At 64.4% G+C, this 16,641-nt stretch overlaps 2 protein-coding genes across 4 annotated transcripts in view; one reads left to right on the forward strand and one right to left on the reverse strand.

Moving 5' to 3' along the window:
- Positions 1-5,489, reverse strand: part of GBA2 (glucosylceramidase beta 2) — a 28,473-nt gene extending 22,984 nt beyond the window's left edge. Inside the window, exons 1-5 of the mRNA XM_053294798.1 lie at positions 4,915-5,489; positions 4,686-4,777; positions 4,438-4,553; positions 3,948-4,166; positions 2,066-2,305 (exon numbers count right to left, since the gene is read on the reverse strand). Coding sequence (XP_053150773.1) covers positions 2,066-2,305; positions 3,948-4,166; positions 4,438-4,553; positions 4,686-4,777; positions 4,915-5,489 — 1,242 coding nt within the window. The remainder of the gene's footprint in view (positions 1-2,065; positions 2,306-3,947; positions 4,167-4,437; positions 4,554-4,685; positions 4,778-4,914) is intronic.
- Positions 4,458-16,377, forward strand: RGP1 (RGP1 homolog, RAB6A GEF complex partner 1). Of its 3 annotated transcripts, none has more exons than XM_053294800.1 (8): positions 4,458-4,584; positions 11,788-11,924; positions 12,750-12,833; positions 13,654-13,803; positions 13,912-14,064; positions 14,753-14,880; positions 14,982-15,159; positions 15,851-16,377. In XM_053294800.1, exons 1-8 carry the CDS (start codon positions 4,520-4,522, stop codon positions 16,075-16,077), a joined length of 1,122 nt encoding a protein of 373 aa, XP_053150775.1. In that variant the 5' UTR covers positions 4,458-4,519; the 3' UTR covers positions 16,078-16,377. The 3 variants fall into 3 exon arrangements, with proteins under 3 accessions (XP_053150775.1, XP_053150776.1, XP_053150774.1); XM_053294801.1 differs by lacking the exon at positions 4,458-4,584 and adding an exon at positions 4,709-4,758; XM_053294799.1 differs by lacking the exon at positions 4,458-4,584 and adding an exon at positions 5,469-5,603.
- Positions 16,378-16,641: the final 264 nt, after the last annotated feature.

Consider the following 16,641-nt stretch of genomic DNA (forward strand, 5'->3'; position numbering starts at 1 on the left):
GTCCGAGGGCGGCGGGAGGGGAGCGCTGGGGACCGCCGAGGCGGGGCTGGGGAATGCGGTCGTAGCGCTGGGGAACGCGGGAACTGGGGGACGTGGCGCTGGGGACCGTGGAGGCGGTCTTGCCATCCAATGCTGCAGCCCAGCTGGGGGGGTGGGGTGGGGGGGCGGGGAAGGCAGGAAAACAACACAGAGGAGCTGAAGGGAAAACGAAAGGGAAAGCAGCCCAGCTGGAGCTCTGAGGAGCGGCCTGCTTGGAGCCTCGCAGGACCCAGAGAACTGGGGAGGGGCTTCCTCCCCCCCCCCCGAACCTAACCGCTAACTGATCTGCATAGTCCGGCCTTGGAGTCATGCGGGTGAAGACGGCCCACCTGTGAGCCGCCCTGGGCCCCAGAGCAGCAGAGAAGGGGGGTGTCCCCCCCGCCCGGGGGATTGGAGCCCCTTGCCCTAGAGAGGCCTGGACACCCCGAGCCACTGAGGCAGACCACTGGGCCACCCAGCTCCGGACTGGCTGCCCAGACTGGCAGCAGCTTCTCCACGGCTGCCCACTTCCAAGGGGGCAGAGGTGGGTGTCTGTGCAAGTGGCCCAAGAGGGGTCCCGAGCCTGCTTGTGCCAGAGCAAGACCGCAGCCAGCGGAGGAGCCGGGCGCTGAGGTCACGGGGCATCTCCCGGTCCCCATCTGTAGACTGACCTCTTCATGGGCGGGGGGGGGAGGGACCACCGCCCGTACGCGCACCAACTTCCAGGCCTCTGGCGGGCGGGCCGTCTCTGCGGTACCCGCCACACCCCGCCCCGCCCTCTCGCCCTTCCCGGCCAGGTTGCCACCGTGCCGGCGCCAGTTCCGGCTGGTCTCGCGAGCAGCCAGGATGGAGGGAGGAGGAGGGTGGGCGGCGGCGGCACCCCCCCCCCCCGCAGCAGCCCCGCGACCCCTTACGGCCAAGTGCTGGGAACTGCTCGTGGTGGCCTCCCTCTGCCCCCCTTGCCTGCTTTGCTGGCAACTGCAAGGAGGCGAGCCATCAAGTAGCACAAACTGGGGGAGCCAGCCTGTGGCGGCCGCAAAGGACCTCTGGGCCGGCCCCTTCTATGCGGGCTGCCATGTCCCACTGGCCCTCCTCAAGCCTCCGAGGTCTCTCTCTCTCCTCCCCAGCCCCCCAACTGGACCTCTGTGTCTTAGGGAGCTTCCCTCTGCTGCTTCTCTCCTCCCCTCCCCGAGCCACTTCCAAAACTTCGTTGCCACCCATCTGGACTCGCCACGGACCTGCTGCTCCTCCCACAGAGGTGCCCACCCCACTGGGGTGACTTGCCATCTATTCCTGATCTGGGTAGGGGAGAAAAAAAACCCACAGGGGCGTTCCTCCCCCCCCCGCCTTTCCCTTGTCCAGCCCCTGAATTGGAGCACCCTGCCTATGCCAAAGTTTAAGTTATTTTCTCGTAAACCTATTTCTGTTTTGGAAAATATTTAGGAATCGTTTTGATATGAAAAAGGAGAGAGACCCTGGAGCTGGGGACCAGGGGGAGGAGGACAGGAGAGGGCAGCCCCCACCCCTCTGGGGGATCATCCTCCCGGGGGGGGGGGAGATGATTTTTTGTTTATTAAATGGGGTGGGTGCGCGTGCACATACTGCCTGGATGCTGCCACCCAGGACAAAACGGAATCCCACTCACAGATTACAAAAATCAGAGGAAGCACTGTTGGTGTCTGCCGGCAGAACGGTGCCCCTCCGCCTCTGGGTCCAGCTCTTTCCCCCTGCTGGTCTGGGAGCTGGATTCTGGCCTAGAGTCCAGGGCTGCCTGGCGAAGGGGGCGGGCGCTCCGGGGCGCCAGTCACTGGCTGCCTCTCACAGGGCACCCGCTTGCTCAGCGCCTTCAGCTGGAGTTTGTACCGAGCAGGAAGGCGCGCCCACACCCTTCTGCAGAGGGGCTGTGTGCGTGTGTGTGAGACTCCTCTCCCAGGAGCCTGCCTGAGAGATGCAGCCAGCCTCGCGCCACACCCTCGGCTTCCTCCATCTTTGTGAGCGGGTGCAATCCCAGCCCCACGGCCCCGCCAGGCCCCGCCCCACCTCCTACCTTCTCTCGGGCAGAGAGGGCCAGCGTATAGGGGTTCACGGGGAGGCAGTGGTGCAGCAGCACGCCCCGGACACAGTGGCCGCCTCTCTCCAGGCTGAACGGCTCGTTCCAGTGGCCGCCGCAGCCGTCGTCCTTGCTCTCCGTGCCGTTCCGGAAGGTGAACATGATGGAGACCTCCACCTCCTCGCCACTGTTGTTCTCCACCTCCCAGACAAAGACTCCCACGGGCAAGCTGGTGTCCTGGGCACACACAAGAACAGGGGCTCAGGGGGCTGCCCTCGGGAGGGGGGGGGGCGCTTCGGCCACAGGATCCCAGGGAGGGGCGGGTCGAAGCCTGGGCTGCAGGAGGAGGAGGAGGGCACCGTGTGGGCCGCACAGCCATGCCCTGCTTCAGAGGGAAGGTGGCCGGCCTCCGGATCTGGCGGCCCCGGTTCGGTCTACAGCCAGCAGGCCGCTGCTCAGAACAGGCGGCCAGGAGGGCCAACGGGGGTGGCGGCGGGGGCGGCGGCAGGGCTCCCTCCAAGGCGCGCTCGCACTCGTGCTCGCCTTTGGCCGTCTGCTTAGTTCATTCTACATCCCTCTCAGGCTGAATCAGGAAGGCCCCACTCCGGATGCACTCCGAGTGCACACGTGCTGCTTTGATCCTGCCGCCCTGGACAAAACTCATTCCGCACAGAGATGGAAAAAACGAGAGAGCACGCTGGGCGGCGCTCAGGGCAACCCTCGTTTACTTTCGCTGTTTGCTGGAGAAATTTTTCCGGCAGTTCTTGCAAAAACCAAAACGTTGTAAAGAAACCAAACACTTTCCTTGGCGCCTTGGCACTGGCCAAGAGCATGCTGGGAAAATGCCGCTCGCAAGGACTCCTCTCAGATCCCGCGACTCACACGCTGGCATGGAGCCTGAAGGTCGTCTGCATCATGCAGGCTCCCTGACGCGGCTTCCGTCTGCACGTGAAGACCAAGAGGGACCCCTGGGCCAGAAGCACAAGGAGGCACGTCCCTGTCTTTGCCTTCAGAAGGTTCCCCTAGTCCACTCAGGTTGGCCTTCGGACGTCCAAAGGGCTGTTGTACAGAAGGAAGAGCCAGCCTGGGGCAGGACAAGGAAGCCCATCCAGGCTAGACATTAGGGAGGAGTTCCTAACTGCAAGAGCTGTTGCTCAGTGGAACAGGCTGCCTCATGAAGTTGCGGGCTCTCCTCTCCTGGAAGTTTGCAGGCCGAGAGGCGGGATGGCCGTCTGTCAGGGCGAGGGATGCGGCAGCCGCTTCCTGTGCGGAGCAGGGAGCTGGCCTGGAAGAGCTCCAAGGTCCCTTCCAGAACTGCGGGGTTCCATTCCAGGAAGCCCCCCAGCAGCAGGGCAGGACTGCCACTGGCATTCCAGGGTGTCCTGCCCCGGAGAGGACGAAGGCTCTGCCCGGCCCCCACCGTGACCAGCCCCACAGAGAGGCCTGCTCCCCCCTCCCCTGTCCCCGCTTTCACGCTGCCACCGAAGCCACTGGCTGACTCCGCATCGTAGAGCAGACGCTTCCATGAGCCAGCGCGGCTCTGGGCATGGGAGGGTCTCTGGAGTTCAGCAAAGCGTTTGACAGACTTCCCCACAACAACGTGGCTGAGACGATCGCTTAAGCTTCTTTGGCAGCAAGCAATGAAGTTAATGAAGTCAGCGTTTCGCTCCTTAGGGCTGCATATTTGTGCTTCCAGAAAGAGGGGCGCGGGGAGAGAGCGTGCCCCCCGGCCCCAGGGAGGGATCCTGCTGCCCCGGGATTGCGGCCCACTCCACGGGCAAGGTCCGCTGCCCTTCCTGCCTGCTCGGCTGCCGCCCAGCAAAGGGCTGGCAAGCCAGCAGGAATGCCCGGGATCCCCCCGCCCAGCCCTTCCCCTCACCTGGTAATTGTGTGGGAGGATGGGAGTGACCTGCCGGCAGGTGAGCACCAAGTCCTGCCCAGGCAGCTGGTAGACCGTCCAGGCGCGGGGGTAGAGCGCGTGGTAGAAGGCATAGTGGCCGCAGAAGCCCCAGTTCCACTCCTGCAGGACGCTGGGCCTCTCCGGAGAGAGCACCTGCTGGTAGACCGTCTGGCCCTTCCGGCGCAGGCAGATGGTGAACTGGGCACAGGAGACGCGGGTGAGAGGCAGGCGGGCGGGCAGGCGGGCAGCCCCACCCCGGAGAAGAAGCCCTGCCCGGCAGAAGGAGGGGGCCCCCCAGCGGAAGGGCTGCTGCCCAAGCAGCACGTGGCCCGAGGCCAGAGCGGACACCCGGGGCCCCAAGCCGTCCTGGCCCACCACGGCAGGAAGACGGGGCCAGTAGCCACGGCCGCCACCACCACCGCGGGGGGGGGGGGCGCAGAGTGCCTGGGAGTGGGGGGGGGCGACTCACCTGGTCAGCAACCACCGTCTTGTAGTGGTAGAGCCCAGGATTCAGCTGCCAGCGGCAGAAGTCCCCCCGCCAGCCTCGGGTGATGGTCCCTCCCCCGAAGCCCCCCAAGGGGCAGCCTGCAGGAGGAGAAGCAGCCGCGGCGGGCAGGTCAGCCCCACCGGCGGGGAGGGGGGGGGGAGGGGAGGGGTCCCCGGCCCCCAGCAGCAGCCTCCCCCTCCCTCCTCGGGGCCCCCGCGGGGCTTCCCCACCGTAGATCTGGCGCAGCGGCTGCGAGTTCAGGAGGTCGATGAAGGGGCGCTTCTTCTCCACGCGGGTCTTCCGGTACCACCACTTGAGATACCTGCGGGAGCGGGGGGGGGGGGGGGCGCAGGGTCAGGGCCGCCATCGGGGCCCGCGGGGGGGGGCGGCCCTTGCCCTCCGGAGGCCGCCTCCGCCCGCCCGCCCCAGGCCCGGCCCGGCCCGGCCCGGCCCGCTCACCGCAGGGCCATCCCCAGGTGCTGGAGGGCGTTGGCGGGCGAGACGTCGGAGGCGGCGTAGGGCTTCCTCTGCTCGGCGAAGCGGTGCGCCAGGCACAGGCGCCAGCCCCACCGCGGCACCCCGCGCCCCGCCGCCGCCGCCCCCTCGTAGCCCTCCATCAGCGGAGCCCCCGAGGAGGAGGCGGCGGGGGGAGGCGCCGCCATGCCGGGCAGGAGAGCAGCAGCAGCGGCAGCAGCCTCCGCCTTCCCTCCTCCTCCTCCTCCTCCCCCTCCCCCCTCCTCCTGCTGCCGCGGCTCCGGCTCCGGCTCTCTCCGTCCGCAGCAGCAGCAGCAGCAGCCTCGGCGGCCCCGCCCCTCGAGCGCCAACGGGCCGCCGGCCAGCCGGAGAGAGACGGCGAGCGGCCGCGGAAAGAGCCGAGCCGAGCCGAAAGGCCGCGGGGGCGGAGCCACCTCCGAGGGAGGGAGGGAGGGAGGGGGCGCCGCTGGGCTGGCTCGCTCGCTCGCCCCCCCCCAGTCCGGACGGAGGAGGCCCCCCCGCTGCTCGGACGCCTGGGTCCCCCCCCCGCGCCCCACCATGATCGAGGTCTCGGCGGCGCTGCTGCGGGGCGCCGTCTTCCTGGCCGGGGAGGCCCTCGAGTGCCTCGTCACCCTCCGCAACCCGCTGCCGCCCGACGCCACCTCCGCCTCCAGGTAGGCAGGCGGGCGGGGGGGGGCGGGGGGGCTGGAGCGCCCCGGCTTCCGCGTGAGGACGGGGGGGGGGCGAGCAAAGGCCGCGGGCGACGCGCGGGGGGGGGGAGGCTGGCTGGAGAGGAGGCTTCTCCTCCGCCGCTGCTCGGCCCGCCGGGGACCATCGCCCTCCCTCCGGCCCATGGAGGGGAAGGGCTGCCGGCAGGGGGTCGGGGCGGAGGAAGGGCAGCCCTCCTTCAGACCCCGGACCGGTGATCTGTGGAACTCACCGCCAGGGTTCCCTCTCACAGGGATCCCAGCAGGTGCTGTGGACTACAACTCCCACAAGCCCCAGCCAAAGGCCCCTCCCAGCTGGGGGTGCTGGGAGTCCCCCTGGGAGGGAAGTCGGCTCACTCACTGCCACAAGAGGTGCTGCCAGCTGATCGCTTCGGCCTGGGGGGGCCGGCCTTTTTCAGCCCCTGCAGCTCAGAGGGGGTGTGTGTGTGTGTAAAATGCAGCTGCAGCCTGGGGAAGCAGGAGGAGGAGGAGGAGGGCTCCCAGTGGCCCCTGGGAGCCCTTCAAGGAAACCTGGTGGGGGTCCTGAGATGCCCTCTTCTTGGGACCCCCTGGCTTGGCTCGTTTGATGAGACAAGTTCAGGAGACCAGAGAAGACCAACAGAGACTCTTAGCCCTGATCGGAACCGGTGTTCCCTCGAACAGGGATCCCCAGGTGGCGTTGACTACAACTCCCATAATCCCCAGCCAAAGGCCATTGCAGCTGAGGGGGATGCTGGGAGTTGTCGTAGTGAACCACACCTGGGAATCCTTGCTGGAGGGAACAGTGATGGGGACATAGGAAGCTGCCTTGGACCAGTGAGCCGGACCTCTGGTCTGTCTAGCCCAGCAGCGGCTCTCCAGGGCTCCAGGCAGGCAGGGGGGGTCATTCCCAGCCCTAGCTGGAGATGCTTCGGCACCCGCCAAGGGAGCCCCATGCCCAGGAGGTGGCAGCTGCCGCTCGGCAGTCTTGCTGCTCCCCAGAGGGGCACCCTTCCCACTCGCTTGCTGCAGCCTCGGCCCAGAGGGGCTGCCTTGGGGACCTGACTGCGTTGAGTGATGCTGCAGAGCTGGCTGGACCGGTTGGGATCAGACCTGGCGGCCGACTGTGAAAGCTGGCTGGACACGCACAACTGGCCAGCCAGGTCTCCCCACAGACCCCGCTGTTTTCCTGCCAGCTGGGATGTCGGGCAGGGCAGAAGGAGACTCTCCTTCTGGGATTTATACACCAGTGTCAGAAGCCCCTGAGCCATGCGCTGCGAGCCGGAGTGGAATATAATGGAAGCCGGGTGGCATGGTGAGAACCAGGGGGGCACTGTTATTCCTGGATGCAAACCCTACACAGAAAGGACAGGGAGGGCTGCATTGCGCACATGTTTCCCTGCAATCAGGCTCTGTACCAGAAAGTATCCCGTGTAACTGATTTTCAAAAAGGGATCTGGGGGGATCCGGGAAATTACAGGCCAGTTAACTTTGATTGATTAAGTCAGTGCCGTCAAGGTGGCGTTGACTCTTAGCAACCACATAGATAGATTCTCTCCAGGAGTGCCAGGTAAATTGATGGATAGCGTACTTAAGGACAAAATTAGCATATAGAAGAAAAGGCCTTGCTGAAGGAGAACCAGCCGGGCTTCTGCAAGGGCAAGTCTCGCCTCACTCACCTTTTGGGGTTCTTTGAGAGGGTCAACAGGCATGTGGACAAAGGTGAGCCAGTTGACCTAGTATAGTTCCAAAAGACTTTTGACAAAGTTCCCCACCAAAAGGCTCTTAGCAGTCATGGGATAAGGGGGCAGGTTCATGTGTGGTTGGGTAACTGGTTGGAGGACAGGAAACAGAGGGTAGGAATAAATGGACAGTTCTCATAATGGAGGGAAGTAGGAAGTGGGATCCCCCAGGGTTCTGTACTGGGACCAGTGCTCCTTAACGTGATCATAAATGATCTAGAAGTTGGCGTAAGCAGCAAAGTGGCCAAATTTGCAGATGACAGTAAACAATGAAGAGTAGTGAAATGCACAACAGATTTTGATTGATTGATTGATTGATTAAGTGTCGTCAAGTCGTTGTCGACTCTTAGCGACCACATAGATAGATTCTCTCCTGGATGATCTGTCTTCAATTTGTCCTTTAAGGTCTCTCAGTGGTGCATTCATTGCTGTCGTAATCGAGTCTATCCACCCTGCTGCTGGTCGTCCTCTTCTTAAGAACATAAGAACAGCCCTGCTGGATCAGGCCCAAGGAGGCCCATCTAGTCCATCATCCTGTTTCGTACAGTGGCCTACCAGATGCCGCTGGAAGCCTACAGGCAGGAGTTGAGGGCGTGCCCTCTATCCTGCTCTTACTCCCCTGCAACTGGTACTCAGAGGCATCCTGCCTTGGAGGCTGGAGGTGGCCTTTAGCCCTCCAACTAGTAGCCGATGATAGACCTCTCCTCCATGAAGTTATCCAAACCCCTCTTAAAGCCATCCAGGTGGTTGGCTGTCACCACATCTTGTGGCAGAGAATTCCACAAGTTGCTTATGTGTTGTGTGAAAAACTGCTTCCATTTGTCGGTCCTAGATTTCCTGGCAATCAATTTCATGGGATGATCCCTGGTTCTAGTGTTATATGTGAGAGAGAATAATTTCTCTCTATCCACTTTCTCCATACCATGCATGATTCTCCACACCATTCCTTCAACTTTTCTCAGCATTATGGACTTCTCAAGGTAGCTGGGTCTTCGCATAATGTGTCCAAAGTATGATAGTTTGAGCCTGGTCATTTGTGCCTCGAGTAAAAATTCTGGATTGATTTGTTCTAGGATCCGTTTGTTTGTTTTCCTGGCTTTCCATGGTATCCTCACAGGTCTTCTCCAGTACCAAAGTTCAAAAGCGTCAATACTCTTTCTATCTTGCTTCTTCAAAGTCCAGCTTTCGCATCCATAGAGTGTCCCGGGAAAAACCATGGTCCGGACGACTCTAATCTTTGTAGGTATAGACACGTCACAGCATCTAAATATCCTTTCCAAGGCCTTCATTGCAACCCTACCAAGTGCTAGTCTGTGGCGTATTTCTTGGCTGCTGGAACCTTTACTGTTGACGGTCAAAAGGCAGAAGCTATCCACCACTTCAATGTGTTCATTATCGCTTCTGGTTGCTGTACCCTTTGTCATTCGTTTAGTCTTCTTTACATTTAATGGTAGTCCCATTTTTTCACTGGGCTCCTTGACTTTCATTAGTAGAGCTTGCAGATCATCCGCATTCTCAGCTATCAGAGTGGTGTCATCAGCGTAGCGCTGGTTACTGATGTTTCTTCCTCCAGCTTTAAAACCGCACTCATCTTCTTCCAATCCAGCTTCTCTCAGTATATGTTCAGCATATAAACTGATTAAAGAAGGAGAAGGTAGACGGCCTTGTCTTACTCCTTTGCCGATCTGGAACCAGTCTGCTTCACCATGTTCCACCTGGACTGTGGCTTCCTGCCCTGTGTCTAAGTTCCTCATGAGAACAATGAGGTGTTCTGGGACACCCATTTTCCTGGGGCTGGCATAGGCCTGCAACGCTTGCCTCAAGCTGCTGTTGATGAGCGCTCTGGCTGCACAGCGGGCAGGGATCGTGTCCAGCCAGGTCGGCATTCCTGGGTGCACTCCTGGGTCAGCTGTGAGCACCTGAAGCCCGTTCCTGCCGCCTTCCTCCTGGATCTGCCTGTCCTCTGCTCTCCCTTCAGTCTGTTGCAAACTAGTTTTATTCATTTACTTATTTTATGTTTGGGATTGCTGTCCTGCTTTTCTTCCAGAAAGAGTGGCTAGGAACAAAATAATAAAATGGCCACCAACACGAAGGCAGTGACTGAGGCCACCTCCAGACTTGGAGGCTTCCGAATCCCAGTTGCAGGGGAGCAGCAGCAGGAGAGAGGACACGGGTTGTGATGGGAAGGGTTGGAGGGAGGACTAGGCCTCACTTAGAGCAACTGCTGGGTGCGGGGGACCCGGGAAAATCAGAACACAAGGAGCATTCCGGAGGACTGGGCGGGAACTACACTCACAGCCACCAGCAGCAGAAGAGAAAGCTTGGTTCTGTTGGTTTGTTCTGTCCCAAGAGTGCTCCGAGGAAGCAGCTGGCTGAGAAGCTGCTGGGGAATTGGGAAGGCCACAGCCTGGAGGCTGGAGACAGCAGGAAGAAGATCCCTGCTTGTGAGTCATAAGATTGGGACCAGTTCAGTTAGACATGTGAGGGGAGTTGTTTTCCTTTATTGTATTGCTTGGATCTGAGTTGCACGATTAGTGAAAACCTCTCTCTCTTACAATCTGCTTTATGAAGAGACAATTGTTCTTGTAGCATACGCTTTTCTTTCAAATGCAATAATAAACCTTTGTTTGTGAAGAGTGCTACTCTTCATTTTGGGTCTGCCTTACTCACACACCTTTGGAGGCCTAGGACTGCTCAGCCCTTCCAGGGAGGGTTTGGCCACTTTACCCCCACAGAAATCTAATATGGAGAGTGGTTTGTCCCACATCCAAATAAAGTGGATGGTGGCAGCCTCCACTGAATCCCTGGCAGTCCAGGATTCACCCCAGTGAACTCCCCCTCTGGCTCCGGTAGGAGCTATGACATGGTGGCTGCAGTGGGATTAAGGTTTGGAAGAAAACCAGAACACAAAGGCACCCCTGAGTAAACGGGAGTGACAGCATTTTTTCCTTAGGGGTTTCTTTTTAAAAAAATTGAAACTTATTTTTCCTCATACATGGGGGGGGGGGGCGGGCAAGAGAGAGAAGGGGATTTTTTTCCTGCAACCAGATCAAAGCAAGTGTACAGGATGGACCGTCAGAGCAGTGCTGGGAATTAGGGTCAGCAGGTCTGCTCCCCAGGGGAGGAAAGAGTGTCAAGAGCGCCATCTGGTGGGCCACTGTGGGGGACAGGATGCTGGACTAGATGGCTCGTCTTGGGCCTGATCCAGCAGGGCTGTTCTTATGACTGCAAGGATCCTGGCACCAGGAAGGGGAGCTGCGCCCCACAGCCTTTCGCATCCAGCTCAAGCACCTGCTGGATTCAAGACAGAAGGCCGGTGGCAGCAGTGGCAGGGATGGGGCCAGAGAGGCCCTGCTTGGGAGGCCATTTGAGGCCACGATGGGAAAGAGGGCCGTTGCCCATTTGCCACACCTCAGGAGGAGAGCAGAGAGGGCCCTGCATTTATCTGAGCGCTTGTCAGGCGGTGGCGGGGTGGGGGGGCAGGGGGCTCATTTGGAAGGAACTGGTCCTGGAGGCCTCCTGGGTTTGAGCCCCGCCTCCCCCCAGGCAGCTTTCAGGCTCAGCGCCAGCCCGTTGGATTGGGTTCTAGGAAGGAAGAGGCACCCAGTGGATGCAGAGCAATGTCCCAGGCAGGCAGCATCTCTAACCCTGGGTCAGCAGGAGTCCCCGTCAACGGTACTTCCCTCTGGATTCAGTTCCACTTGGGTGTCCACCCACACCCAGCCCCTCTTGGGTGCTTCTCTTGTGCCCCGGAGAGCGAGGGAAGGGCAGGACCCAGCCGGGCAGCGTCAGCATGTCGGGACCTCGCCCTGAAGGCCTCGTGCAGATGCTGAGCAGCAAGGCAGCCCCCTGGAGACACGCCTGGAGGGCTGAGTTGGGGGGGGAGCCTGCTGTCCCCCAGGGCCCAGCAGCCGGCTGAGCATCCACAGGAAGTCTCCAGGAGCCCCCCCGCCCGAGCTCAGGGGCCGAGCTGTCCCCTACCTGCTGCCAGCAGCCCCGGCCGAAAGCTCCTCTGCAGTCCCTGGGAGGGCTCGGGGCTCTTGGCCAGCGCTGGCCTGGCGGGGCCTCCTTCGGGCCCCCTCTGAGCAGGACAGTGAAGCCGCCGGAGCCCCCGGCCCCCCCCCCCCCGCCTGGGGCCTTCCGGGCGTCTTCAGGGTCCTCTCTCTCATCCGGGCGGGGTCTGCGTGTGTGTGTGTGTGCGTGTGTGTGTGTGTGTGTGTGTGTGTGTGTGTGCGTGTGTGCCCCCCGCCCCCCCCCCCGCACGCTCGCAGCTGCCTGTCCCCGAAGGGCTGTGCTTGTGGGAATGGCTGGCCCAGTCGGCCTGCTGGCTTCTGCTGGGTGGGGGGAGCCCCCCAGGCGTGTGGCAGCTGGAGGCCAGCAGGGGCGAGGGCGCTGCAGTGGGGGCCTGACTGTCCCTCCCGCCCTCCCAGCGAGATGCTGGCCTGGGCCAGCGCCCAGGTCCACTGCCAGCTGCACGCCAGCGAGAGCCGGGTGGCGCTGCCCCCTTCGGAGGACGGCAGGCAGGACGTCCAGGCCGAGAGCGAGACCGTCTTTGTCCCCAACCGAGGTGAGGGGCCCTGGCTGGGCGGGCGGGCGGGGGAGGGGCTGGGGGGGGCAGTTGTGGGGCTGGCTTCTGCTTCCTGGCCAAGGGCCGGGCGGGGTGCGGGGGGGGGGGAGACCACCCTCCTTGAGAGATCTTTGCCTGCCTCTGGACTTCATGCTCCTGACCTAAATTCAAGGCACTTTTGGGCGGCCAACATTTGCTTCTTAAACAAAGACTCAGCTGCACCCTGGCTGGCCAGCCCCGACTCCCTCTGCGCTGGGACGCTCAGCATCCAGACTGGGCTGGGGTCCCCCTGGCCAGTCGCCCCCCCCCGGATGCTGGCCAGAGCTTCTCTCCCCAGACGAGCCTTCCATTCAGCTCCTGCCTCAAGGACTCCCCGGCCGGCCTGGCTGCCTGCTTTGCTCTCCCCCTGAAGGCCCCCCCACCCCACCCCCGGCCTGCTGCCCTCCAGGAGCCGAGAGGTCTGCTTGGCAGCGGGCAGGAGCAGCGGGGCCTCCTTAGCAGCAGCCCCCCACTGCCCACTTGCTGCGTTTAGAAAGAGTTTGGAAACCGGCCTGTGGTCTTGGGGGCATTTGCCTCTGAAGGGTGTTTCCTTGGTGCTCCGGCTGGCTGCTGCCTCCTGCATCGGGAGACGCTTCCATTCTCCCCTCTGGGCTGGGTTGTGTTGTCAGTTCTGCTGAAGCCGGAGGGCTCCGAGTCTGACCAGCCGTTGTGGGGCCGGCAGGGGAGACGCTGCAGGGGGCGGCAGGTCTGCCCTCCTGGGGACTCCATTCGAGTGGGGAGGGCAGTCCTTGCCGTGGGTCTGAGCAGAGGTCTCTTGCCTTGCAGGGGAGCGGGGCCAGTGTGTCCTCTCGACGCCCCCCAAGATCCTCTTCTGCGACTTGCGGCTGGATCCTGGCGAGTCCAAAACCTGTGAGCAGAGCCTGCCTGCCCCTGCCTGGGGGGGCTGGGGCTGGACCCAGAGCAGGCCGCGGGGCGGCGGGGGGGGCTAGAGCTTCTTGTGGGGCCTGAGAGGGAGGCCCCCCAGGCGCCCCGCCCCTCTCCCATCCCTCTGGCTGGGGCTGGGGCCTGAGCCTGGGGCCCGCTCAGATCATCGGTGGGGGGGGCGGGGGGGGCACTTCCCACCCCAAGGCCCAGTGGAAGGGCGGCAGTGCTGGTCTGAGGCTCCTGCCCCATAGAGCCCAGACGGGGCAGAGGTGGGGCCTGGGGGGCGAGATGGGCGGCGAGGGGGCTGTGCAGCAGCCCCTTGCCCCTGGGGGAAGGGTCTTCGGGGGCTCCGTGTCCCCATGAGGGCGTGGGGCGGGCTCTTGCCTCTCCTTGCAGAATCCCGGCAGGGGAGAGCTGGGCTTGTGCTAGCCGGCCTGAACCCTCCCCTTTGCTAAGCCGGAACCAGCCTGGCTTGCATTGGAATGGGAGACTGCTCCAGATGTGAGCACTGTCCGATCTCTCTCTGAGGGGATGGCGGGGAGTCCGCTCCGGGAAGGCGAGCGCCCGCCTGCTGGCACACAGAAGGCCCCCAGTGCCCTCCCTGGCGGCGGCAGCAGCAGCAGCAGCAGCATCTCCAAGAGCGGGCCGGGAGAGACTCCTGCCTGCCACCTTGGGGAAGCCGCTGCTGCCAGCCTGGGTAGACAGTCCTGAGCCGGATGGACCCAGGCTCTGACTGGGTCGAGGGCCGCTCCCTGTGCCCCGCCGGGCGCCCTCCCCCCTGCAGCCCTGCCCTGCCTCTCCCTAGACGCGTACCGCGAGATGCTGCCGGTGGACGGGCCGCCCTCCTTCCGGGGCCAGGCGGTGAAGTATGTCTACAAGCTGACGGTGGGCTGCCAGCGCGTCGGCTCCCCCATCAAGCTCCTCCGCGTCCCCTTCCGGGTGCTGGTGCTGCACGGTGAGCCGGGCTCCTGGCCTGCCGGGGAGGGGGGGGGCTTCTGCGGGCGGGGGGGCGAGGAAGGGCACTGCCCCACTCGCGCTCCCCTTTCTCCCTCCCCCTCCGCAGGCCTCAAGGACTACCAGCTCCCCCAGGATGAAGCGGTGGCCCCTTCCAACCCCTTCTTGGAGGAGGAGGAGGAGCGGGGGGCCAAGAAGGACTCCCGGCTGGCCGACTTGGCCACTGAGCTGCTGATGGTGGCCACTTCCCGGCGGAGCCTGCGTAGGTGCCCCCCCCGGTGGCTGCGCCCTGCCTCGCTGGGCCCAGGGCCAGGCCTCCCTGCCCTCCGTGGGAGGCCGCTGCCAGCGCCCCCCTTCCAGCCAGCAGCCCCGGGGCTCGCCCTCCGGCCCTCCCTGGGCGGGCTCCTCCCCAGCGCTGGCCTCTTGGCAAGCACCCCTGGCCCCAAGGGCAGCCCAGAGCCCTCTTCCCCCTCCCCTCCTGGGGCCCAGCAGAGCAGGGGCAGACCCCTCCCGCTGGGGAGCCCCCCTGGTCCCTGGAGCCCAGCGAAGGAGCCGTGAAGGACCGGGCCGCCCTTGGCCTTCCCTGCCGCCCCAGGCAAAGCACCCCCAGCAGGCGGGCTCCCCAGACCCCTCCCCAGCTCTGCTGCCCTCCTCGGAGCCCGCCCCAGCCCCCGGGAGAGCTGCCCAGTCTGGGCTTGTGGCTGCCCCCCAAGACCGCGTCCGCCTTTTCAGCCGCTGCCGGGCGGCCCGTCTTGCTGGGTCCTCCTCGGCTCGCTCTCCTTGCAGTGGGGCAGAGACGGGACAGGCCTTTCGCCGCTGGGCATCGCTGCTCGTGTGTCCCCCTCTGGGAAGGGGAGGGGGCTGCCCCCCACACACACACGCGCCCCCCCCCCCCGGCCAGCCGGCCTCTCCTTTCCGCTCAGCCGGCCTGCGGCCTCCTCCCTCCACAGACCTGTACAACATCAGCAACTCCCGCGGCAAGGTGGCCACCTTGTGCCTCTTCAAGACCGTCTACAAGCTGGGGGAGGACGTGGTGGGGACCTTCAGCTTTTCCGAGGGGGACATCCCGTGCCTGCAGGTGAGGCCATGAGCTGGGGGCACCGCCGGGGGCTGGGCGTGGGGCGGCCCCCCCTCGGGGCGCTGCGGTGCTCACGGGCCCTGCGGTGCTCTCCCGGCCAGTACCTGGTGAGCCTGCAGACGGAGGAGCGGGTCCAGGAGGCCTTCCGGCGCCAGCGGGGGCAGCCGGCCTCCTACAGCACCCACGCCCGCCAGCGGGAGGCCTGCCTGCACACCGCCCGGACCAGCTTCAGCCTGCCCGTCCCCCTCAGCACCGCCCCCGGATTCAGCACCAACATCGGTGAGTCTCCTGCTTCCCCCGCCCAGCCGCCTGCCGGTGCCGGGGAGCCGAGCCAGGGGTGGTCTGTCTGCTGGCCCCAGAGGCGGTGGACTCTGGGGCCCGATGGGTGTGAGCTCTGCGCGCAGGAGCCTGTGGAGTCAGGCGGCCGCACATCCAGCCCATCGGGAGCGGCCCGCCTGGCCCAGCAGGCTGTGCTCTGGCTGGCAGCAGCTCTGTGGGGCCCCGAGGGCTCTTTCCCAGCCCCTCCTGCGGGAGGCCCTTTGCGGGACTGAGCTGGGAGCTCCAGCCAGCCAGCCAGCCAAGCGGCTGCTCTGCCACCCGAAGAGAGGCCGGCAGCGGGGTGGGGAGGCCGCGGGTGGCGGAAGCCGGCCTGTGCTGGGCCTCTGCTCCCTTTCTGCAGTCCTGCCGGGAAGAGAGGCTGCGGGAACGAGGGGGGGCGGGTGGGGGTGTGTGGGAGGACCCCTGGGTGTCCCTCGCCCTGGAGCGTTGCTGCTGCTGCCAGTCCGTGGAGGAGACAGGCCTGGCCTCGCTGCTGCTGGGCTCCCCTGCTGGCCGGCAGCAGCAGCCGGGGGAGTGCCTGAAGCAGCAGCAGCAGCTCCAGAGGGCGGGGAGGCGGGCGGGCCAGTGGCCAGCAGTCCGAGTGGCCCCCCCCCCGGCAACCGCCCCCTCTTCTCCTCCTCCTCCTCTCCAGTGTCTCTCAAGTGGAGGCTGCACTTTGAGTTTGTGACCTCCGGAGGAGCCGTGGAGATGGCCGTGGCGGCCTCGGAGGGCCCGGCAGAGGCCGTCAGCTGGACCGGGGTGGAGCAGGTGGAGGTGGACACCTTCAGCTGGGACCTGCCCATCAAAGTGCTGCCCACCAACCCCCTCCTGGCCTCCTACGTCTCCCAGTTCCCCAGCTCCAACGCCCTCACCATCTGAGCCCCGGCCGGGCGCGGGGGGGGGGGGAGCTTGGGCTGCTCCCGGAGGCCTCTGGGGCTGCCAGCAAGGCGTGGCTGGGCAGTGAGGGTGGCCCCATGCATCCCCCCCACCCCGCCCCGCCCCGTGGGTCTGGCGAAGGCTGCCTCTGGGCTAGGCCCTTGCAGGCTGCCACCCAGACAGCCATCCCTGCCGGTGGCCCGAGGGAGCGGAGGTGGGAGGCCGTGGGTCCCTCCCCACACGAAAGTGGGTCCCTTGTGTGTAGCGTGTGTCTCTCTGGAGCAATAAAAAGGTGACCCAGCAGTCGCGGCCTCCTTCTGTCCCTGGACTAGGCCTGGTGTCGCTTCAGGGCCGGGAAATGGGGTGGGGGCCCTCTCCCGCCCCCCAGGCCCCCAGGCGCACCCACAGGGCACGCTTGCTGCCAGGCCAGAAGGGGCTCTTCAGACACAGCCGCCTGGAGCGTCTTCCCCAGCGGCTCCCTGCCTGCCCGCCTCCCCCCCCCCGCTCTGGCGCTCACGTTGGGGGAGATCAGGCCCCTGGGCTTGTGCCCCCTGCCCGCCCACCGCC

The sequence above is a fragment of the Hemicordylus capensis genome, chromosome 2 (genome assembly GCF_027244095.1).
Source record: "Hemicordylus capensis ecotype Gifberg chromosome 2, rHemCap1.1.pri, whole genome shotgun sequence".
Classification (NCBI taxonomy): Eukaryota; Metazoa; Chordata; class Lepidosauria; order Squamata; family Cordylidae; genus Hemicordylus; species Hemicordylus capensis.